Raw genomic sequence first — 23,568 nt, forward strand, 5'->3', positions numbered from 1 at the left:
AGTGAGAGAAAGGGCTTTGTTTTCTCTTTCGAGGATGAATCCGGTTGCTGCCCTGTTTACTCATATCATCTACATGCTATGTGGTTCACCTTTTTGATACATCTCCTTTCTCTGTCATCTCTGTGAACGGAATGAGACATTAACCATACGTGAAAAGACGGGTCCTTTACAAAAGTTTGCTTACTCAAAAGCACAACCTATCTTTCCAATCTCTTTGAATCACTGTTGTTCATAATGTCACATTCATAGCAAGGAAAGCTTTCAGAGGCTTTAAGGCAACTCTTTTCCGATTTGATTCTTTGTTGCATTCTCCTAGAATAGATAGCCGGGTTGTGAACCGGTTGAGAAAATCTTCCGGGAACAGATGAAAGCTCTTTTAAGGGTACGATGTCCATTAAGCACTCTTCCGGCATGACCAGTTGGTTGAGAAGAAGCTTTGTTGTTGTAAGACAAGATATGAGTATTGTTATTCATTCATGCTCACGTGTTTCGATCCTAATCATGCAAGTTATGTAAGAAGTGCGCTCTGTTACTTTTGACCTATACAGATTGCGATGACTTTTTTGCAGTCTCATGCCAACAGAGCAGCTCAAGAGTCTTAAGCTCAAGCAAGTTTGGTAACGACATGCAACTTAGTAAGAATGGTTGGACCCTTGGAAGTTTGACCCCAGATGTTCATCAAGGGTTTGCCGGGATCCGAGACCCTGTTACGCTAGTGAAACGCCTATCACAAAGGCTTGTTCAACCGACGACACTCCACCTCTCCTTCCAATTCAAGGATAGTATTCCCATCTCTTCCCCCCTGACTTCGTTTCAACAAAATCTCAAAGCCTTCCAGACTTGGAAACTCGACCATACCTTGTCTCTTACCCTTTGAACGTCTTGGAGACAACAGCAACATACCTTTGTTCCTTCTGGACAATGTCTCGCTCCAAACCACGACAACCGCCTCAAAAACCACCACACTTCACCAAAGAAGCAAGCACAATCATCCCAGAAGTCAATCGCCTAATCGCCCAACTCCGAAAAATCCAAGAAACCATTGTGGCGACTGTCGACCCAGAGACTGCAACTTTCTCCAATGTCCTTCTACCACTTTCCCGCAACCAGAACTCTGTGTCTCGTATACTGCCTATATTGGGTTTCTACGAAGCGGTCTCTACAGATGAGAAGCTGCAAGATGCTTCTACCGAGGCAAAGAAGTTGTTTGCAGAGTTTGAGATTGAGATGAATACAAATGAGGGCATGTTTGCTTTGGTTGATGCGGTTGTCAAGAAGAATGAAGAGCTGGAAGCTGAAGATAAGAGACTTCTGGAACGATGCCATAGGAACTTTCTGCGCAATGGTCTTGGTGTGACAGCAGAGAAACGCGAACGTTTCAAGGAGATTCAGAAGCAGTTGCATCGATTGGCGAGTGACTTTGAGAAGAACCTGAGAGAAGGAGATAAAGGTGTTTGGTTTGGAGAGGAGGAATTGGCTGGACTACCGAAAGATTTGGTTGCCTCTCTGACCCGAGGAACCGCTGAGCATGAAGGAAAATTACTGCTGCCTTTTGGCTTCCCACATGTCTCTACGGTCTTGAAGTACGCGACAAGCAGCGAGACTCGTCGTGTGTACTACACCGCTTTGGACAACAGGTGTCCCAAGAACGTTTCCGTGTTCAAAGAAATCATGGTTCTGCGACAGGAATCTGCTCAACTTCTTGGATATGCCAATCACGCTGCTTCCAGGATCGAGGACAAGATGGCCAAAACCCCGGAGAATGTGATGAGTTTTCTGGATGACTTACATTCGAGACTTTCGGCTGGAGTCAAAGCTGAGGTGGATGAGTTGAAGGAACTAAAGAAACAAGATTTGGAGTCGAGGGGTGAAAAGTCTGATGGGAAGATGTATCTCTGGGATCAACCGTTTTATAATTGTATGATGCTTGAGAAGGAGTCAGAGATTGATCGACAACAGATAGCGGAGTTTTTCCCGCTGGAAACAACAGTAACTGGTGTCTTGGGTATCTTCTCTCAGCTCTTTGGTTTGGTGTTCGAAGAGATTGTTGGAGAGGACAGAGATGTTCTATCACCTACAGGAACAAGTGGAGATCTTGTTTGGCAAGAGGATGTCCAGATGTATGCTGTCTGGGACGATGAACAGGGAGGCGGCTCCTTCATTGGGTACCTTTATCTTGACCTTTACCCACGAGAAGGGAAATATGGAGGCATGTGTAACATGAATCTACAATGTGTAAGTCGATCTTTTTGCTCATGCACCTGAAGCCCATCAGCTACTGACAGCCTGCAGGGATTCGAACAAGAGGACGGCTCACGTCACTACCCAGCCACCGCACTCATCTGCAACATCTCCAAACCCACCGCCACAAAACCCTCTCTCCTCACCCATGATCAAGTTTTACTCTTCTTCCACGAATTGGGTCATGGAATCCATGATCTCGTCGCCCGCACAAAATACTCCATCTTCCACGGCACAGCCACCGTCGACGATTTCTGCGAAGCACCCTCCCAAATGCTGGAATTCTTCTGCTGGATCCCGGAATTGTTACAACAGCTTAGTCATCATTATACTTGTCTTTCTCCCTCCTACCTCAAGATCTGGCAACAAGAGAACCCCGAGAAGTCTCAACCGGAGAAACATATCCCTCTCACCACTGTTGAGAAACTTGTCCAGGCGAAGAATGTTAATGGAGCTCTTTTCCAGTCGAGACTGTTGCATCGAAGTTACTTTGATATGATTGTGCATCAACCGTCTTCTCTGCAAGAAATCAAAGACATGGATATCGGAGAACAGTGGAATAGACTGCAAGGAGAGGTCTCGTTTCTGGATACTGGGGACAACTATCAAGGATTGGGATACTCGAGTTTCAACGCTGTGATCAGGGTTTATGATGCTGGGTTTTATGGGTATCTTTAGTAAGTGTCTTCCACCTTCGTACAGTCTCATTCGTATGTTGTCAGAGGATAAACTCCCGGCTAACGCATCTTGCAGTTCCAGAGTCTATGCTGCGGATATGTTTTACTCGGTCTTCAAAGATGATCCGATGAATCCGGTACAGGGCAAAAGATACAGACACACTATGCTGGAGAAAGGAGCTAGTGTTGATGAAATGACTACATTGGTAAACTTCTTGGCGAGAGAGCCTAGTGCGAAAGCTTTCCATAAGGACTTGGATTTGCAATGAAGGTCCGTAGTAAGTAACACATTCTCGAAACTCTGCATCTCAACTTCCGCGAATACGGGTTTTGAGTGATTGACGTGCATATATATTTTGTGCTTCTGGTTGCCTTAGCTTTGGAACGTTTCACGTCATTACCCGTCGACCTGGGCAAGACAATTGGTGCACGATCCAAACTTACTTGGTCATTGATTAAGCAGAGATTTGTGACTTGGTTGTAGGAGGGTGTAAGCTGTTATGGAATTATCTTTAGACAATGCATGGATACAAGTCACAACGAGATCTGTCCCCTCTGGTCGTCAAACACTCTACTCACTGCATATCAGTTATAGAGATACACAACTTGATAGCCACGGAAGTGACTAAGATCAGAGAACAGATGTGCATTCCGATAGTGTATGCAATTGCCGCATCTAGGCGAGGGTAAAGTGCGACAAGTGATACAAAGAACAGACCACAAGACAATCATGGTCGGTCCGTGCCGATGCTTTTCAGACGAATGTCCTAGATCGATTTCGAGGGATAGACAGTTCGTCTCTTTGTACGTACGTACAAATTCACGGGTCTGTGCATGGTTAGCAAATCATGATACGAAAGGAAAAAAGAAAACTTATGCTGACCTGATAAGCTGGAAGAAAGGATCATACTCGGTTTCGACATTGCCGTCTGTGTGCAACGAAATTAGCAGGTTTCGCAAGTGGCTATTGACTTTCTACGATGCATACCTTTGATCCATTCGTATCGCCAGACTAGCTGGGCGATGAAGATCTTGACCTCTTGGAGGGCAAAATTAAAGCCAACGCACATGCGTTGTCCGGCAGCAAAACTGCGTCAAAAGTCAGTGATATAGACTTGGAAAATGTTCACCATAAGACGCACGGAATGTAGTCAGTCTTGCCACGCTTCTTGACCTTTTCGGTCTCCCAACGGTCGGGGTCGAAACGATCTGGGTTTTCCCAGACCTTGGGATTGTTGTGGATGTGGTGAAGTGCAGCGATGATAACTTCGCCCTTACGCATCCTAAGACCGCCGGGAAGAATCAGGTCTCTTTGAGCGGTACGACCTGGTTGATAGGAGGGGTTGTGCTTGCGTTGCATTTCCTATGGGTTCATTTAGCGAATGTTATGATAGAGTTACGTGTCACTGTTTACCTTGACATATTTGTCAAGCTCGTTGAGATCTTCGATCAACTCTGGAGTGACGTCCATGTCATCCTTGAAATCATGGTTGACCAGCTCTTGGACCAACCGCTCTTGCATGCCAGGGTATGTGACAAGTCCATAGATGAGCCATGACAATAAGGACGACGTAGTGGTAAAGCCAGCTCCGGCAGCGACGATCAGGGCAGAAGTCATATTCGCTTTAGGAAGACGATTTCCGGAGTTATCCACCGCACGGTTAAAGTAATCTGAGTTATCGTCAGCTGTGCAGGTTGCAAGTAAGGTTTCGGATTATCAATACCGACGAGGTTTTCGGCCTTCAAGGCAGCATCCTGAAGGGGTAAATCCTCGACTCCTTTGCCTTTGAACTCCTCAATCACCTTGTCGATCTGGCCCTGCATGAACTCTTGTAAGTTTCTCAGGCGTTTGGGATCGCCGAAAGGTAGATGAGAGTACCACTCGCCCATTGAGGCCACCTTCTTGTTCAGGGCCAAGGAATGAGCGATGGCTAGAGGCATTCTGTGCAGCGGTGCATCGACAGAAGTAAAGTGCTCAAAGTCAATTCCGAGAACAATTTTGCCGACAGTAGCGGAACTGAGTTTCAGCATGTACTGATAAACATTCCAAGCTGAATCGGTTGACTCGAGCTCGTCAAATACTGGTAGTGACATGCGCAACTCGTCGTTCATGGTCTGAGGTGAGCGTATCACAAGTCAGTCTGAGGTTTTCATATAGTATGTGGTAGCTACAAGACTTGCCTTGGAATAGTGGCGGACAGCCTTGGGACCAAGTGCAGGAGGCATATACTTATGCACAATATTCCAGTTGGGGCTGGACGAGTCACCAAGAAAAACACCTGCCAAATCATTCTTGATTGGGAAAAGAGGGTGTACTTTGTTGATCTCTTTGGAGAAGTACGCCGATTCCGTCAAAGCGAGCTGAGCAATTCGAGGATCGTTGGTTTGATAGCTCGTCACACCCATACTGGTCGACTTGAAGACTGGACCATATCGCTCAAACAGACGTTGATTGTTGCCGAGATGATCTGGGAATACTACGATACAGTTCAGCAGATGTAGATAACAAGGACCCCGATGCTTCATAACGAACTTTGGAGATATGAGCCTACGTATGGCAAACCCTCAGGACCTGGAGTCTCGCGAACAGGTTGACCAGATATGGTGACACTGATAGGCTCATTTGTTGATTCGATTTCAACGAGAGTTTCGAGGGTGCGGGTCTTGTCCTGGAAGCCCACCTCTCCAGCAGCAACGATGCCAAAGTTGTTTGCAATGACCTCTTGAAGCGCACTTAGTTCGGTGACTTGGCTGATGTCGAGGTCCACGCCATGCTCAGCAGTCTCGCCGGCAAGATAGAAAGTCTTGACATCCATTGTGGACAGTAGTGATCGAAAGAGGAGTTGGGAGAGGGGTGCTTGACAAAAAAGCCCTTTGGCAGAGTGGGAACCCTATCAATTTGAGACTCGAGAAACAAGGCGGTACAGTGACATCTAAAACTCGCGATAACATCCCTCGATCGACGTCAAACCACTGATTCAGGTAGCATGGAACGAACAACTTTCTTGAGCCAGATTTGAGCACGTTCCCGTAACGGTTGACGGATCGGCGGCTCGGCGTAGTTCCACCCCGTTCAGTCCCTTGCAAGCTGACGGGTCAAGGGTCATCCCGCAGAACGACATGACTTCGAAGCAGACACGAGGCTCGTTCCGAGCCCGATGTGGATGGTCATATACCAAGAGTGTAAGATCGTTGTCAAAAGCAACGAATGAATAATAAAACATCGACAGTGAAACGGTAGAGATGCGAGATCATCGAGCGTAGATTACGCCTCCGATGTACTGAGTGGTACCTCTGTAGGAGCGCGCTAGTAGCTGTTGAACGAAATGTGTATTCTAAGCTCTGGCCAGCCTATCAGGGGGCCATGGAGTCATCACGTTCCAGCAGAGTGGCGCATACAAGATCTTGGGAACTTGAAAGATCGCTCAGAATGCTACGTTGTGAGCGAGCAACTCCTCATACACCTTCATTGCCCTGCACAACCTTACAAAATCATGGCCGACACGAAGAAAGAGCTTAAGGCCGAGTGGAAGACAGAGACGGAGGTCAAAGTCCTGACGCTGAAAGATGTGGCTAAACATAACACGAAGAAGGACCTTTGGATAGTCATTCATGGAAAAGGTGAGGAACACATCCGAGTGCAGATGAGTATCGAAGCTCACATAGCTGTGTATAGTCTACAACGTCACCGAATACGCTCGCGATCATCCTGGTGGTCCAGATGCCCTGATTGAAGTCGCTGGAGAGGATGCTACAAGCGCCTACGAGGACGTAGGCCATTCTGAAGACGCTCGCGAGATCATGCATCCCTACTTGGTCGGATCCCTCGAGGGCGCTTCCGCCGGAACCTCAGCAAGCAAAAGCTCTTCCTCAGCGCCCACTGTTCAGATTGTCAGGCGTAGCCCCACCCAGCAGGCCACAAACAAGACTGCGAGCAGCAGCTCCCTTGTCCGATATGCAGAATTCGCTGCGTTTGCTGTTGGTACATCTGGCATGGCTTGGGCTGCAGCTCAAACTGGTGCTTTGCAGAAGGCAGCACACGCTCTTAAGCAACGTGGGGTTCTTGACACTGCTCATGCTGGTTTCGCTCAAGGATTTCTTCTAGCCGCAACCACTTCTTCGATCATTGCTTTGGCCGGAATGCGATATTTCAAGGGCTTGATGAAGATGGAGAAGGACCCATTCCATCTTCCAGCCCACCGTACCGCCTCTCACGTAGTGGTCTCGTCCCACCACCCTGTTGGTGCCATCGCTCCTGCTGAGTACCGTAAATTCAAGCTGAGCAGCAAGACCGAACTGTCAGATGGCATCTGGAAGTTTGTCTTTGCTTTGCCAACCTCGACGTCCGTGTTGGGCCTCCCGATCGGGCAACACATTGCCATTCGTGGTGAAGTCGATGACAAAACCGTCACTCGCAGTTACACGCCTATTTCTAACAACCGTGATCTCGGTCGTCTGGAGTTGATGATCAGAATCTACCCCGATGGCCAATTGGGCAAATACCTCAGTAAGCTCCAGGTTGGAGATGAAGCTGAAATCCGAGGTCCAAAAGGTTCTATGCGCTACCGTAAGGGCATGAGCAAGCGTCTGGGTATGGTCGGTGGAGGTACTGGTATCACGCCATTGTACCAACTGATTCGAGCCATCTGCGAAGACAAGACCGACGACACCGAAATCAGTCTTGTGTATGCCAATCGATCTGAGCCTGACATTATGATGCGAGAGCAGCTGGAGACCTTCGCCGCGCAATCTGAAGGACGCTTCCGAGTTCACTTCATGCTTGACCACCCTTCGAATAACTGGAAAGGCGGCAAGGGTTACATCACCGCTGATGTCCTGAAGGAGTGGATGCCTGCGTTCGCTGATGACACTAAGATTTTGCTGTGTGGTCCTCCGCCAATGGTAAATGCGGTCAAGAAAAATCTCGTATCACTCGGTTTCCCTGAGCCTGGAAATGTGAGCAAGATGACTGACCAGGTCTTCATTTTCTGATGAAGTTCATGCAATCTCTATGTAGTCGTTGTATCACTGCCTGTTCGCAGTATCTTTGTTGCCCAGTCTTCATTTCAAGTGACGCTTCGTCTTTGAATCTACCCTTGTGTGACAACAGCATATTCAGATGGAGTTTCCATCGAGATTGCTCAGATTTCCTTTTCGTTCTCGACCCCGGGAACCTTGGCATGACCATGATGGGCATTGGAACGTTCTGGGCAACGTCATCTCTGCCGTTACGTGTACATACTCGAAAGTCACGACCAGGCCGTTATGTGTAGACCTCAGCGTTCCTTCTGAACACTAGTTGCCCGGTCTGGCAGCCACGTATGCTCTAAGGTTCTTGGCCCAGAGTATGAACAGGAAGAGCTTCTAACGTACCTCAATCTACAGAACGATGCAGATACCTCTTGGAATGACAGCCGAGCGGTCTCGAACAAGGTTCGAATTCTAGTGGGGGTGGCAATCTTTCACCTTCTTGGTTATAGTCTGGCGATGCTGTACGATCGGATATTTAGTATGAAACAAATAAAGAATCTCCCACCGTCTTTCAGAGGTATACGTAGGGATTCGTGGCACCAGCAGATCGACGGGGCGTAGTTGGCACAATCAAGGCGGGGACGAGATTGCACGAGACGGACCTTGTCAATTCCGTATGCGATCTGAGCGTGGAAGTTGACACAGGGCCCCTTTCCTGACAGATTGGTCGCTTAAGTGCTTCAAGCATTGTTATAGATTGTCTTATCTTCGCTTGCTGGCCGTGCTGCTGAGTCTTGAGGATGCATACCAAAGTCCGACTTCGAGTTTGCGTATGGACACGCCGATGTGCGGGCTGCCCAACGGCTGCAGAAACACAATGTACCCCCACAAACTGCAATTGCTTCCTTTGTTAAGTAACATCGTTTTGGTACCTCTTCTTTTCGATAAGTAAACGTAGCATGTTCACGCTGGGGATAGCTGACGGTTCACCGGTTAATTGGGCTTGTGAGGGAAATATTGTAAAGGGTCTGCGCCGCGGGCCGCACCGTTGCACTATCTCCATCGTGAACGAGAAACTCAATTCTTTTCTGGGCAACATGTTTATCAAACGGCATTCGAGCCACGATCCTTTCCCTTGCTTTTCGCGCACTGTGGCTCCGAACGTTGGCTCCGCAGAAGTCTACGTATCAAGTCAAATTAGGCAAGCTGCAAGCTGATTGTTATCAAGCGCGGACACTCGCTGGAACGTACAGTCGGATCGGGACATATTCTCGCACCGATCGCGAACCTCAGGCAATTCCAGAGACATGATTGAATGCGAGGATTTTCGGACATGAAATGGCTGCAAGACATTATTGTAGAGCCATTTCGTTACTCTAGCAGCTACGTCAGGAAACGTGTTCATCCGATCTCTCGTTTCTTGTCTCCGTGTCGCCGATAGTTTCCAACAAACGTGTGTGTATATATATCCCGGATTGTATGCGTCGGTGTTGATCAGTCATCACATCCATCAACCATTCAAGCTCGTTCACAGATCCAGTTTTCCACAACCATGTCGTGGTCCACACCAAACGATTACAAGTCGCGACCAGTCGTGGTACTCGGCGGCGGCGTCTTGGGAAGGAGAATCGCTGCTTGCTGGGTCGCCGCTGGCTGGCACGTTCGCGTGCGCGACCCTTCCGAGAAATCCAGGAATGATGCTGTTTCTTATGTCGAAGAGAACATCAACACTTACCTTGCACTTACCAAAGGAACCAAAGGACAATGTGTCGCCGTTGCGGACCTCGAGGAAGCTGTGAAGGACGCCTGGCTCATCTTCGAAGCAGTGCCTGAGATTCTGGCGCTGAAAGAGGACACTTTCGCAGACCTGGAGAAACTCGCACCCGCCGACTGTATCCTGGCATCCAACAGCTCTTCCTACAAGTGCAGCGAATTGCTTGCTAAGGTTTCTCAATCGACGAAGGAGCGTGTGCTCAACACCCATTACATGATGCCCCCACAAGTAAGGCGATTTGTGCTTTGTAATGACCGGTGACTAACTTGGCTACAGGCTCTGATTGTTGAGCTCATGACAAGCGGATACACCAACAGCGAAATCTTTCCTCTCCTCGAGGTAGAACTGACCAAGGCTGGTCTCCATCCGTACACCGCGAAGAAAGAGTCTACGGGCTTTATCTTCAACCGAATCTGGGCTGCTATCAAGCGTGAAGTGATGGCAGTCATCGAAGAAGGAGTGGCCGATCCAAAGACCATTGATGACATCTGGAAGGAGCAATACCAGAGTCCAGTGGGCCCCTGTACCATGATGGACAGTGTTGGCCTGGACACTGTTCACCACATAGAATCGCACTATGTTCATGACCGTGGCCTTCCGGACAAAACTCTTGACTGGTTGCAGAAAAACTACCTCGACCAAGGCAAACTTGGCAACAAGTGCGATAAGGGTGGACTTTACCCTCCGCACACTGAGCTTCACGGTACAAAACTGGCTATTCTCAACATGAACCTCGGTGCATACCCTGGTGAGCTCGGAAACAAGCTCCTGAGTAGTGGCCAGGTCCTTACACTACCCGTGGATCAAAAGGCTGCCAAACCTATCGCCATAGTACACGATCAAAAACTCCCTGATGGCATCGACGTCCATGGAGATAGATTATACTGGACCTGCATGGGAAGCCCAAACGTCAACGACGGCGCAGTATTTTCTGCAAAGCTTGATGGAAGTGACGTGCAGACCGTCATCGCACCTGGTAAGGTTCACACACCCAAGCAGCTCTACATCGACCAAGAAAGTCAAAAGCTTTACTTCTGCGATCGCGAAGGTCTACGCGTTCATCGCTCGAATCTGGATGGCTCTGAGCACGAAATCCTTGTTCAGACTGGAGATTGGGAAACTGAGAAGGACAAGGTCGCCGATCAGAGAAACTGGCCGGTTGGAATTACTGTGTCCAAGAAGTTGAACAGATTGTTTTGGACACAGAAGGGCTCTCCGAAATCGAACCAGGGTCGCATCTTATCGGCAGGGCTCGAGTCACCATCTGATCCCAGTGCACGAAACGACATAGAAATCGTTATGCAGGGTCTTCCTGAGCCGATCGACCTCGAATTCGATGACGAGGAAGGTGTATTGTACTGGACGGATAGAGGTGAACTTCCACTCGGCAACACCCTCAACAGAAAAACTCTCACAGGCCCAGTGCCTGCCACAGAGAAGACTTTTGGCCGTCAATTGATTGCTCAAGGATTCGGTGAAGCTATTGGCTTGCGTCTCAACAAGAAAAAGCAGTGCATCTATGTCGCAGACCTTGCCGGACGCATATGGCAGTGCGGTACTGGTCCTGGTCCAAAGACTAAGATTTATGAAGCAGGAGGTCATGCATACACGGGCATTGCTATTATCAACTACTAGATTCATATATCAGCTACTTTAGTCTTGCCAGAAATGTACTGCTTTGCTTTCAAAATTATCTGTCTACCAGAGGTTCAGCTTCGGAAGACATCATAAAGGCTCGAGCCATTAACAGCGGCCCTTGCATGACGCTGGATGTATGCACATTGCAGGATATAAATCCAGACCCTAACTGATCTGACGCTGACTGGATCGCTAACGCCCTTTCGCGCAATCCTATCGAGTGTCTGATGTCTGGAAGGACCAAAGCTTGAGCCATCTTGACCATTTCGTAATTCGCCAGGGACGGAGCAATAAATTGCTTGTGTTCGCGGACATGTTCCAGGAATGTAGGGATCCATGGCATCCAGGAGCGCACTGGGTAGAGCGCTTTTAGTTGGGCGGGTTCCGGTAGTCGTCTGTTCTGTAAGGGGAGCATATTGACAAGGTGATTCTGAAGTTCTCTAGCTGCGCGAAGCAGCAAAGGTTTTTCTCTGACAAGCTGCGCAAGCTTTTTCAACGATTGCATGGCGCTGCTTAGCAACTCGGACTGATTTTGGCGCCATCTGCTGATCTGCTGATCACCCACCAGTGGGAGAAAGAGCTTGGTAAGATCGGATTGCTCATTATTCGCATCCTCATTAGACAAAACCTAGTGAGACGTAAGCCGTGGTCGATCAAGACCTACTGTGTCGCTTACCAAAAAGAGTCCTTGGATAGATCGAAAGAATTCCTCTCTGTGTGCCATGTCAGAAAATATCAAGCTTCTTGATTCTTCGAGACTCACGAGTCATAGGCGTCCCAGGAGAGCATCATGCATGCAACAAGTATAGCACCACAATTCAGCTTGTCCCCAGATGCTAGATGTTGACGTAGCCCGACCAATACTTTTTCGCGATATAGATACTTCTCGCATAGCATCTGGACGGATTTCGAAAGCTCATAAAGATGTTGGATGGCGGCGCCGCAAATGCAGTCGCGGAGTAATGGCATCTCATTTGCGTGCTGTATTGCCCTGCGCAATCTGTTTAGCTTGCAAATATGTTTTGGGCCATAGACTCGAACACTACCTGACGTAAAGTTTGGAGCCCAGATTGACATCTGTCATCTGACAATGCTGCATTTCGTGGCTGATCGTGATTGTGTGGTGTATCAAGAAGTGTTCTCTGGTCGTGATATCCAACGTCTGATCCAAATATGTTATAGGCAATTTCATGGTTGGCGATCCGTTGAGAAAGCTCTCTAGAAGGGAGTGCTGACGTGGAGGTTCAGCTGCAGCTCCTACCGCGTCATATGTACACTGAACATTGTGGGTGCGGCCATATTTGACGCAATTCTGACTTTACATGCAATCAGTCTATACAGAATAGAACATATAAGATCAGGCGTGCTTTAACTCACCATCTCGGCCGCATTTCGTCACAGCGCACCTTCCGCTCGCGACAAGTGTGGCATCCAGTCGTTCGTTTGACGTGCTTGCGCTTCATTCCTTGACGCGCCACGAGCTCCATTTGGACGATCTGCCAGCTTGACTGGATTCATCTAGCACATAAACGCGACTCGTTCGCTTTCTCAATGTGGGCTTGCGAAGTGCTGTCTATCCTTACGGCTTTTTGGTCTTGAAAGTAGGACTCATCGTTGCTTCAAAGGGTTGGAGAAAGAAGTCATTACGCAGGAGGTGGCCAAGTTTGGTGGGGGATTTTGCCGCTCCGAATCAGGTAAATTCACGAGCCACGCTAGCGTAGCCACGCCCCTCCCACGAGCCCTGTCGGCAATAATTTGACCTCGGCAACACCTGCGTCTCGCTGTAATATCCGAATTTAGAAAGCATTGGTGAGCCGCTATTCGACCGACGTGTTCCTTCTCTACAGGGTTGAGAATATAGTTTTTGCTGTTGTTTTCACATGTTGATCTTGCTGATAGTTTATATATGACTACTTACACAGCGGTTGGATCTTGGGCAGAGAGCAAAGCGTAAAGGCATTGTTCAAGAACATGGGCTCGAGTTTATAAGTATTATGGGCAAAAAAGCGTTAGTCTGAGGTGATGATTGTCCAGTTATAGGCCAGGCCATGATTCGCAGTGCAAGTCTCACCAGCATTAAAACAATCGACAAAACAGATTCTGAATGGTAAAGAGCTCCAAATGATCGATGTGGAAAGGACGGGCACCGCCAGTCCTTGCAGAAGCGCCACATACAACTTACTCAGAACTCAGGCTTTCTTAGATGTGCCCATGATCGAGGCATCAGTTTGTGCGGATCCTCATCATGACCTGACTCTTTGACCACCCAAGGCCCAGTTTTTTGCACCGCCTCGTCTATTCTCACAGTCAAAGAGCAACCACCAATCAATGGCCTCCAGACAATATTCCACATTCCTAGGACAGTGTCAGTTACGTTGCGGAGTACGAGAGGTGATTTGTTCATACTTTGTAGCATCCTCGTTGTGACATCTGAGCTTCGACAATGCTCCCAATATAGGAAATGGCCTCCTGGTTTGAGGAGCCGGTAGATCTGCTTGACAGCAGCGGCGGGATCCTTGACAGAGCACAGTACTTGCATACAGAGTACTGTGTCCACAGTACCAGGTTCAATGTCATGTTCTCGGAGGGCCTGCTCGTCTTCTAACTTTGCAGTAACTATGGTATACTTGTGACCCAAATCTGGCATATCACTCAATTTCTTCTTCAGAATTTTGTGGAAATGTACGTTGGGTTCAATGCCATAGACCTTGTTGACATAACGTGTATCCAGTCGTGAAAGTTGGTTGCCAGAACCTGGACCAAGTTCAAGCGTTACGCCCGTCGCCTGAGCGACCAGACGAGGTACGGGTGTGCATTTTTCTTCGAATATTGCAAAATGATGACCTGGGATTGTCTATGAGTGGCTGAGCCCGAAGAATCTTGTTGGACAACATACCCAATGTTATATACCAGATTGCAAAAGCGTGCTCTCGGGCTCCAAGAACGTTTCCAGATGATATGCACTGAAGCAGGTCTGGGATAGCGAGTGTGAGCAGTAGTCAGTTCGGTTGGCAATAGGATATATCTTACACCATAGAGCGTGCTGAATAGACTCTATCAGGTCCATACTTGCATTGTAGCGATTTAGAAATCCCTCGAGCATGATTGCGATGATGAAGCTCGTCCATAGACCGTGGGTTAGGTGATATCGTTTTTGTTGTGAGGTATTGGCTATTTTTTGAGATGCCTGGGATGGAGGGTCATTCATATATACATGGACGAATACGAGATGGCGCACAACGCTGCGTGAACCCTGCGAGATAAGACGAGCTGAGGCCGAAAGTATCAACGTCGAGAGCGCTTGCGACACGAGCTTGCGTGATAAGACATCACCCAGCTGAAACCTCTGCAGAAGTTTTCCACTGACTTTGAACTTGTTGAATTTCTGCAATCCTTTCGAAAACCAGCGTATACCCCCCCACGACTTTTGATCATTGGAAATCTTTCCTGCACGCTTACGGAAGCCTCGGCTACGTTCAGCACCGACCCTGAAGAGACCTAGATACAAGGGATCCTTCCCTAAACTGGCTACGCTGATGCACAGCGGGCGTATCTGTAGAAGAGTTGAACGTGAAGTTTTGCAGTTGGAGAGCCGTGAAGGTAGACGCTTGTTCTCAAAAGGATTGTATCCATCCAAGCATTACTCTAATAGGACTTTAGACGACCTTGCTCTACCTGCATGGCACTGTCCATCCTCTCCAGCTCATTTGAAGTTGTGCTGGTGGTCTGTTTGACGAACTTGGCACACTGCTCGCCAATGCCGTATGCGGGCATCTGGGTATGGCCACCATGCAATGTTGGCATGACAGAACAGTCCGCCACCCTTAGTCCTTTAACACCACGTACTTGGAGCTTCTCGTCTAAAACAGCCATCTTGTCTGATGCTTTGCCCATCTTTGCTGTTCCTGCTGCATGATAACATGTCGTAGCATGCTGCTTGACATGAGGAATCCACTCTTCGCGGTTAGTGAATGCATGGTGGGTGAGGTTTGCTGTCGATTTGATTAGCTCATCTTCAGAAATGGAAGGAAAACGATGCCTACCTGGCCAGGATCCCTTCACAATGTCTTTCGTCCCTTTGCCCTGCATGACCACTTCGTTGCCCATACGCACTCCTTCAGTCAGCACCAGCAGATCTAATGGATCTGACAGATATTTGTGGTCCACGATGGGGTTCTCCAGGGGATCCTTCGACTTGAGCACAACCGTGCCCTTGGATCTGGGGCTGAATAGTTCTGTGATCATGGAAAAGGCATGCTTGTTGTCGATTGGGAAGTCTGCATACTGCTTCGGCCCTCTGCATACCCGGTCAGTTAGATCATTAGATCCCACGAGGCTCGGAAGTCTTACCCGTAACACTCGGTAGTAAAGTACTCGACGTTGGGCTGGCTCTTAGTCAAGCCCATTGCGTCTCTCCCGGGCTCAGCGGACTTCATTGCTTCTTGCCAAAGTGGCTCATCCTTTAGTCGGTCGTCTAGCCTGGCAAAAGCAAATGCTCCGAATGGGAACGTGGAGAGGAATCCTGTCTTTTCCTTCTGCCATTGAGCGTATGTCGTGGCAAGGCTATCTCCGTGGTACACATGATGGTCAGTTGTAAGTCCAGCTTGTTCTGTCTCATAAAACACGAAGACAATGAGGTGATCGAGCAGATTTTGTCCGACTCCAGGTGCATCAACCAAGCATTCGATTCCCATCTTCTCGAGGTCGTTACGTGGACCAATACCAGAGCGAAGAAGTATTGGGGGAGTACAGTATGCTCCGCCAGAGATGATGATTTCAGACTTTGCCTGCACTGTGTTTCGTGTACCGTCTGGTCCAACCAGATCGACACTTCGAGCCGTCATCAGTCCGTTGATGTTCTCGAATCCGATCTTATCCACAACCGTGTTGACCAATATTTCGATGTTGGACTTTTGTTGATCTTTGGTAACGAAATCGGCGCCGGTGGTTCTCAATCCTTGGTACACAGTACGGGGAGCATGTCCACAACCTTGAGCCGTCTCTCCTGTTGAGAACATGTCGGGATGGAGTGGCATGCCCTGACTCTGGAACGAGTCAAGTAGCCTTTTTGAGATCGGAGCCAAGTCGTGAGGCTCGATGTGCAAAGGCCCATCGGTACCGTGGGCACCTTCGGCAGCTTCGAACCAGTCTTTGCCGTGGAACGTCTCAGACTATTCACTTATCAGCACTCTCCTATGATTGTAGGCACAAACCCATGCTCACCTTTCTCATGGCCTCAAACATCTCCTTTCCACTCCACCCTTCCAGGTCCCAATCGTCATAATCCTGTTCCGTTCCACGAAGGCAGAGCGTACCATTGACGCCGCTACTGCCTCCTAAGAACCTACCTCTACTGACCTTCACCTGTCGGTTGTCGATACCTGGTGTGGGTTCTGTGACGATGTTCCAATCTTGAGGAGTATCGAAGTTCTTCGACCATCCTCCGACCATATGAACGTTCTCGAGATGCTCATTGTGGGCGCCGGCTTCGACCAGCATGATACGAAGGGAGGGGTCTTCGGCGAGGCGGGCTGCAACAACACAACCGGATGTGCCTCCACCACAGACAATATAGTCGTATTCGAAATCCGCCATGGTTCAAAAGGGGCCTGCTTTTCTTTATGCTGCTGACTGCCCTCCAACCCAAAGGACGCGAGCCACCATCTTTATAGCCTTCGTGCGAAGGGCGGTCCTTTTCCGTATGCCATGAGTCCTACATTGTCCAGCCCTCTTACGGGCTCAGGGAGGTTCTTGTTTTCCCGCCTTACCCCAGATGTCCACCCCCGCTTCCTGGCCACGAGACCCTTGAATGGACGGCTTATTTCCGCGATGGTCCTTGGCCGGAAGGAGAACGAGGTCATAACAACCGAGCATGAAGCTGAATGGATGTTGAATTATAACTTTGTTTGCACTTTATGTAGACACTACATTTGCAGAGGTAATGATTCGCAGATTGTACAGCTAGCAAGTCAAAGCAGAATCTTTAGCTTGTATTGTCCGACACTGGTAGTTCTAGAGGTCCATCTGCTGTATCTTCTCGAAGACTTGAGTGACCGTGAAAGGCTTGGATAGGAAGCCATCCTGCAAGACTCGTTAGGATCATCAATTATGAAGACGAGGCCAGTATACTTACAGCTCCTGCCGCAACAGCAACTTCAATCTGCTCAGGTCGTGCATTTGCAGAGGTGACAATGATGGGCAGATGCTCTGTGACCAAGCCCTGCTCCTCAAACTGTCGTATTTGCTTGGTGCAGTCAATTCCATTGAGCACAGGCATCTCCCAATCCATCAGGATGACATCCAGTCTCTTGCCTGGTCGTTCGCCGCCTTTCCAGTATCGAGTCGACTTCAGATAATCGAGCGCTTCGCCGCCATGATTCGCAACAAAGACTTGGTGACCTTTGGCTCGAAGTTGCTTGCTCAGCACTTTGGCGTTAATTTTGTTGTCCTCAACCAAGAGGATTTCAAGCTGTCTCAACCCCTTCTCGAGAATTTGACGTTCGACCGTATCGGATATTCTCCTTATGCTTCTCTCTTCCTCTTCAGTGGCTGACGTCTTCTTGACTTTGATGTAGAATCCAAAGGTACCTTGAAGAGTAGTCAGCGCGTGGATGCATATCTGGTTCGGATCGTCACGTACTTCCTTCATCGGGTTTACTTGCCAGACCGATGCGTCCGCCCTGGAGTTCTGCTAGTTGCATAGAGATATAGAGCCCCAGGCCCGACCCACCATACTAATCCAAAGTCAGTCGTCTGCTTATCCGAGGCACGCGAAAAAGAGCTTACTGTGGTACTTGTTGATGCATTCGCTTGGGTAAATCTGTTAAAAAGTCTTGACATCTCCTCTGGAGTAAGGCCTTTGCCAGTGTCTTCAACTTGAAAGGTCAAGAAGATATTGCTGTCGTCCTTCAAGACTGGAACAGGCGATTCCTTGGGGTGCCATTGCAGATGCGACATGTGACTTGGAGGCGTAACGTTGCTGGATCCGATAATGACTTTGATGCATCGTTTGTTTCTGCCTTTCGTGAATTTCATTGAATTGCTGACCAGATTAATCAAGACCTGTCGGATCCTCGAAGCGTCGCACAAAGCCCAATTCATAGCGTAAGATTTGTGAATTTCCAGATTGAGGTCAATGTCAGCATTCGCAGCTTCAGCTTGAAACATGCGAACGACTTGCTTTGCCACCATTTCGGGCTGGCAAACGGCAGAAGCAAGGGAGAGAAGCGACGAGCTTAGCTTGGATACCACAAGGATATCATCGGCGATCGTCTTCTGGTGAGCACTGCAGAATGCAATCGTCTTTGCGTTTTCTCGTATCGAATCGAACATTTCTCGAGAGGGACTTGCGGTATGTGAGGTTTCATTATCCCCGAGTAGGCGGAGAATGTCATCGGCACACTGCATGGTCGCCCCGAGGGGATTTCGCATCTGCGCTGGAGTCAGTATTGTGTTATATCTAAGGAGTCTTCAGCGAGGTGAGCTCACTTCATGAGAAGTCATGTCCTGCACATGTCAGCCACAGCTGTGAAAAGTCGATTTGGAAAACATACGATGAATCGTTCAAGGTGTTTCTTGGATTCAAGAGCGGCGTCGGTCGAGTCTTTTTGCAGTTGCAGAGCCCACATTGTATGTCTGATATCAGCCAGCGACCCGATAACACCTTGCACCTTGTCGTCCTCAATATCTGGAACAATGGAATTCAATACCCAATAGTGTTGCTCCGTTGTCGAACCAGGCGGCGTCCACTTCCGTTTCAGGCGAACGCTGATACTGATATTAGTTCGCTCTGATTTGCATTTCTCAATGGCATTTGTGATCTTTTCTTGATCTTCTTCCAAGACAAATGTCTCAAGACCAAAAGCATGTCCGTTTCCGGTCTCAGAGTTGCCATCAACGATTTCGTGATACTTGGGATTGGCATAAGTGAGGATATTAGAGGCTGATGAAGAATAGATGCCGACATTCGTTATCTCTGCAACTTTACGAATGAATTGTTCTCGCTGCGTGAGCCTTCTGATAAGAGTTTTCTCTCGCTCTTGCGCTTGGTCGAAATTGACACTCGAAGAGACCACAGAAGTGGCCGTTCGCCAGATATCGTTGACTAATTTCTTGAGATCATCATCGTAAGGTCTTCGAGGATTGAGGCCCATGACCATGAAGCCAGTGATCAGGCCGTTTGTGAAGATAGGCATGACAACGAGTAGAGACGATGATTCAGGCCAGCCTCGCCACTCGACTTCCTGCCGAAATTGTGTCAAGGCATGGTTCGAGGTATCAAGTACGATAGGATGGCCAAGAGCTTTGCTGGATCTGAAAGCAGGAGCGAGAGGATGTGCTGAATTATCAAGGTCAACGTTGCGGAGTGTCTGTTCATGTTCGTCCTTGATGCCGAGGGAGCCTTCCAGTCGCAGAGTGCAGTGTTCAGATCGTTGAGACAGTACCAGGTCAGCCGAATAAGCCAGAAGCATAGGGACATCCCTTTCGAAAGATCGACAACCGTCAACAATATGAGTCCAGACATTCGTGTTGTGAAAATCAGGAACAGCAGCGATTTGATGGGTCAAACGACCGTAGCGGTGCAAGAGAACGCTGTTCGTGATCTCATAGCCTGAATTGTACAGACCTTGAAAACTCCCATCGCAGTCAAGGATAGGAGAGAAAACACCGTCGTACCAAGCTTCCTCGAGGAAACCGCTCTCTTTGTGTACTTCCATCTCGAACTCTGGCATGTGGAAAGCCTTTTTTGTATCTTGTACCTGTTGGGTCATGATCTTGAGGAAGGGCCATGTAGCAGGCATGGCTTCTTCGGCAGTCGAGCCCATCATGGCGGGGTGACGAGAGTGAGCAATGATGGCGAAGGCTTCATTGTAGATGGCGATGCGACTATTTCCCCAGTACAAGTTCGCAGGTCGAGGGTCACCGAGCATCTTGAGGACCATGAGCTGCAGCACAAGAGGCCACGATTTGATGGGGCCAAGCTCTGTCTTGTCCCAGCGAGTGTTGATCAGAAAGCGATTGTGCTCGCTGTCAGGTATGTGGACAGTCCAGTCTGTCGCATTTTGTTCCTTGCTCTTGCTATTCGAGATATCGGGTACCACCAATGGTGTCGATATCGACGCCGACGGTGGACATGATGGCGGTGATGGGGCACGGAATGTATCTGTCTTGCTATTGTCGTCGCGATTGGCGTACGCAGGCTTCAGGTGCTCGACAGAGGCAGTACCAGGCTTCAGCTTCCATTGGCGCAAGTCGAGGTCGAACTCGACGTCGGTCGCTCCTTCCCCTGTCGTATTGTCTTTAGTCTGGGGGTCGGGTTTTGCTGCTTGTACCGGCGCGTCATCATGAGCAATTGAAAGACAGAGTCTTGTCTTTGCTGTTGGCGACGAGTCCAAGTTGGCGATGTGTATGCCGAGAAAGTCGAGGACGCGAGTAACGGCGGGCAGCTCTTGCGGCTTCAAATCTGGCAGCGCGCTTGCAACGAGAAGAGCCGCACTGCTGTTGTTCATCTCAATCCGGTGCGTTCATGTCATGGACATAAGTCGAATCGCCTCTCGAAGTTCCTGAACAGTCTCTACCTAGACTGAACATCTTGTCCCGTCTAGACGATCTCAATGGCCTTCAGTTCTCACACGGCAAAGCCGTTGTGCATCTCGCATTGCCACCGCCCGCACTTTTGCTGCAGACATACATCACAATGATGTCGTTTCCCAATGCAACTGCCCAATTCTGCCAAAATCGCGGCTTCGGGCCAATATCCGTCTAATTATCTGCCCTCTTGAGCTGTTGTACTTTGTTTTTGTCGGCTATCTTTTCTCGGTGTTCATGCATCGCTTTGACTAGGGTGACACCCTGTCTTGAAAGATTCCCTTAACCATCATGCGCTGTGCCGACTGTTGACAGTCCAATTAACCCGGATCATGCTTCTAGTAGCAGTGAAAATCTCGTCAAGAATCCAATAAGCAGAATGTATTCGGTCTACCTACAAGTTCATCAAAACGCTCAATGAAACAAGAATCTCCAGACAAACAACCCAGCCGCGATGGTCACAACAGCTGTCACTGTTTGCGCAAACGCAACACCAAAAACCATCAGGAGGTGGAAGACATGAACACCAGGTCCAATTTTTCCCCGCCGAAGAAACATTTGTAACCCGACAAGCATCTGATACAAGACTGCACCAAAGACTCCTCCATCCATAAACTTTGGCCTGGTCCTGGGCTCATCCAGTATCAGTCTACGGAACCCAAGACACGAAGTCATGTAATTAGCCAGAAAGAAGAGACCGAACCAGAAACCACAGACGGAGATTGGCATTAAAACACCACCTCGCATGAAATCTGGAGTTCCTTGATAAGCATGGATGACAAAATCTTGGAAATGCTGCACCCATATCTGTTGGTTGCGAGACGTGGCTTGCCAATTGTCCACGCCCATTCGTAGTAGCATAAGTGCAAATACCAGTAGCCAGTGAGATATTGAGCTCGACCATGGGAAGATATAGAAAACTTGGGCTGATAGCGATGGGTAGTCGTGGAGTAGATACACCAGCAATAAAGAGATGCTGCAAATATGATAGGCAACACTTGAAGATCTTGAGATCTTGATTTTGGTATCCAGAGGATCTGCTTTCTCGGACTTATCCACGTCCTGACTTGGGGTTCTGGATGAGACTTGATATGGTGCTGGTGGTTCCGGCAGAATCGAGACAACACCGAGAGTCGCAATACAGACCGAAGTCGTTAGATTAGTCCACTTTGTATCTGACACAAGAGAAAGGGTTCTCAAAGTCATAGCGCCCCAGGCAGCACCAAGAGCTAACAATCTGCCTCTTCTGCTGTCACGGTATCGAATGTAATGAATTGTGAACTCGACCATTACGATAGCAATTTGACAAAGACAGACATTGACAGAGATCCTTTCAGACCTCTCCATTGAATAGAGCTTTGTCGTGGTGACATAATGATGGGCCATGGGTACAGCGGCAGAGATTATGTGTGAGGTCCAGCTTTGGCTTTCTTGAGGCTTGGTATCAGCGATATCCTTAGGCAGCAGAGCCGTATCCTTCTTGACATGTGCTTGAATGCGTCGAGCCAGAGTCTGCTCCCAGCCAAACACGACAGAAGCGACGTATGTCACAGCGATGGTAATTGGCAGCAAAGGTGCGAAGTCCAAAAGACGTATGCCAGTGGATAGTGACATCTTGACAACAAGGAACCTGTATTGGAATGACAACAAATGTGCGAGACAATGTCTTGTTATCTACATCAAGAATACTGAGTCGGTTGCCGGCCGGAAATTCGGCTTGTAAGGCTAAAGGATTCTAACGTCGATTTTCTTGCTAATTATTCTCGTATTTAGAAGTCGTGATAATTCGCTACCCCTAGCTTTGATCTTAATGCTCTTAACTGCTAGTTTAATAACTATTAGCTAGTTAGCTATATAACCATAGTTAATTTACCTTATTATATATATTAGAATAGATTAATCTAGTACTACTAATATGCTCCTTATAGTAGTAGCCTCTTAAGACAGTCCTTATATATGCTTATAGAATAGAACTTATAACTCTAGCCTCTTAGAGCCTTTTCTATTACTAGTACTACTAGTTATCTATCTTAGCTTAAAAAGATATATATACTCTAAAAATAATAAGAAAGATACTAGAAAAGGTTTTTCTATAAGTATACTAAGAGCTATATATAGTAAGGCTTCTATTTGCCTTATTAATTAATAAACTCTTTTTAATACTATAATATATTAAGTTATAATAAAATATAAGACCTCTACCTAACTACTATAACTACCTTTAAAAAAGGTATTTACTTTAAAAAAACTACTTTCTAATACTCTAAATATATTAGAAAAAAAGTATACTTTAAAAACCTCTAAAAAAACTAAGATATAGGCCCTACTAGCTATAAAGCTATCTAGGCATTAGTTAACTAGGTTAGCCCTAACTACTTAGGGTTTAGGGTTTTTAGGGTTAGGGTTTGCAGAACTTCGATACAATACTATATAAGCTATATTATGCTCCTAAACTTAGAAACCTAGGTGCGGTAAGGAAACAGGTGGTCTACCTTCTTTAGATCGTGTAGTGTTAGTTAATCCCGTATCCCATCCAGTTCCGGGCTCGGAGTCGGACAAGTAAAGTAGAGATGTACTTGTCTAGCCATTCAGCTATACTAGGAGAGAAGGACTGTTGCAGCTCCTTATAGGTCTGCGAGGTCTCCTTTCCCAGTAGGCCTCCTTGGCTAAGGATAAATG

At 48.0% G+C, this 23,568-nt stretch overlaps 9 protein-coding genes across 9 annotated transcripts; 3 read left to right on the forward strand and 6 right to left on the reverse strand.

Annotated features, from left to right (window-relative positions):
• Nucleotides 1-921: 921 nt before the first annotated feature.
• Nucleotides 922-3,187, forward strand: M437DRAFT_47022 (zincin; the record flags this gene model as incomplete). Its single annotated transcript, XM_041021367.1, has 3 exons — nucleotides 922-2,235; nucleotides 2,293-2,918; nucleotides 2,995-3,187. The coding sequence occupies 3 exons, from the start codon at nucleotides 922-924 to the stop codon at nucleotides 3,185-3,187; spliced, it is 2,133 nt and encodes a 710-aa protein (XP_040880688.1).
• A 498-nt stretch (nucleotides 3,188-3,685) lies between these two features.
• Nucleotides 3,686-5,734, reverse strand: M437DRAFT_74898 (putative cytochrome P450 monooxygenase; the record flags this gene model as incomplete). The annotated part of the gene is made up of 8 exons (XM_041026321.1): nucleotides 3,686-3,746; nucleotides 3,802-3,847; nucleotides 3,907-4,007; nucleotides 4,061-4,281; nucleotides 4,333-4,589; nucleotides 4,643-5,033; nucleotides 5,100-5,395; nucleotides 5,452-5,734. 8 exons carry the CDS (start codon nucleotides 5,732-5,734, stop codon nucleotides 3,686-3,688), a joined length of 1,656 nt encoding a protein of 551 aa, XP_040880689.1.
• A 678-nt stretch (nucleotides 5,735-6,412) lies between these two features.
• M437DRAFT_47033 (uncharacterized protein) lies at nucleotides 6,413-7,910 on the forward strand (the record flags this gene model as incomplete). Its single annotated transcript, XM_041021371.1, has 2 exons — nucleotides 6,413-6,539; nucleotides 6,595-7,910. 2 exons carry the CDS (start codon nucleotides 6,413-6,415, stop codon nucleotides 7,908-7,910), a joined length of 1,443 nt encoding a protein of 480 aa, XP_040880690.1.
• A 1,531-nt stretch (nucleotides 7,911-9,441) lies between these two features.
• On the forward strand, nucleotides 9,442-11,298 carry M437DRAFT_65608 (NAD(P)-binding protein; the record flags this gene model as incomplete). The annotated part of the gene is made up of 2 exons (XM_041024613.1): nucleotides 9,442-9,891; nucleotides 9,940-11,298. 2 exons carry the CDS (start codon nucleotides 9,442-9,444, stop codon nucleotides 11,296-11,298), a joined length of 1,809 nt encoding a protein of 602 aa, XP_040880691.1.
• A 55-nt stretch (nucleotides 11,299-11,353) lies between these two features.
• M437DRAFT_74901 (uncharacterized protein) lies at nucleotides 11,354-12,788 on the reverse strand (the record flags this gene model as incomplete). Its single annotated transcript, XM_041026322.1, has 5 exons — nucleotides 11,354-11,929; nucleotides 11,978-12,014; nucleotides 12,065-12,292; nucleotides 12,348-12,617; nucleotides 12,679-12,788. 5 exons carry the CDS (start codon nucleotides 12,786-12,788, stop codon nucleotides 11,354-11,356), a joined length of 1,221 nt encoding a protein of 406 aa, XP_040880692.1.
• A 695-nt stretch (nucleotides 12,789-13,483) lies between these two features.
• M437DRAFT_84035 (S-adenosyl-L-methionine-dependent methyltransferase) lies at nucleotides 13,484-14,404 on the reverse strand (the record flags this gene model as incomplete). The annotated part of the gene is made up of 4 exons (XM_041028030.1): nucleotides 13,484-13,656; nucleotides 13,708-14,145; nucleotides 14,198-14,275; nucleotides 14,332-14,404. The coding sequence occupies 4 exons, from the start codon at nucleotides 14,402-14,404 to the stop codon at nucleotides 13,484-13,486; spliced, it is 762 nt and encodes a 253-aa protein (XP_040880693.1).
• Nucleotides 14,405-14,946: 542 nt separating this feature from the next.
• Nucleotides 14,947-16,896, reverse strand: M437DRAFT_84036 (alcohol oxidase; the record flags this gene model as incomplete). The annotated part of the gene is made up of 4 exons (XM_041028031.1): nucleotides 14,947-15,293; nucleotides 15,345-15,598; nucleotides 15,652-16,472; nucleotides 16,525-16,896. The coding sequence occupies 4 exons, from the start codon at nucleotides 16,894-16,896 to the stop codon at nucleotides 14,947-14,949; spliced, it is 1,794 nt and encodes a 597-aa protein (XP_040880694.1).
• A 423-nt stretch (nucleotides 16,897-17,319) lies between these two features.
• Nucleotides 17,320-20,375, reverse strand: M437DRAFT_21620 (uncharacterized protein; the record flags this gene model as incomplete). The annotated part of the gene is made up of 6 exons (XM_041019020.1): nucleotides 17,320-17,382; nucleotides 17,435-17,889; nucleotides 17,942-18,035; nucleotides 18,088-18,732; nucleotides 18,790-18,807; nucleotides 18,855-20,375. Coding segments are annotated over 6 exons (2,796 nt in total), but the record flags the coding sequence as incomplete, so codon positions are not given.
• Nucleotides 20,376-21,303: 928 nt separating this feature from the next.
• On the reverse strand, nucleotides 21,304-22,503 carry M437DRAFT_46791 (uncharacterized protein; the record flags this gene model as incomplete). Its single annotated transcript, XM_041021321.1, has 1 exon — nucleotides 21,304-22,503. One exon carries the CDS (start codon nucleotides 22,501-22,503, stop codon nucleotides 21,304-21,306), a length of 1,200 nt encoding a protein of 399 aa, XP_040880696.1.
• Nucleotides 22,504-23,568: the final 1,065 nt, after the last annotated feature.

Source organism: Aureobasidium melanogenum (assembly GCF_000721775.1).
Source record: "Aureobasidium melanogenum CBS 110374 unplaced genomic scaffold scaffold_8, whole genome shotgun sequence".
Taxonomy (NCBI): Eukaryota; Fungi; Ascomycota; class Dothideomycetes; order Dothideales; family Saccotheciaceae; genus Aureobasidium; species Aureobasidium melanogenum.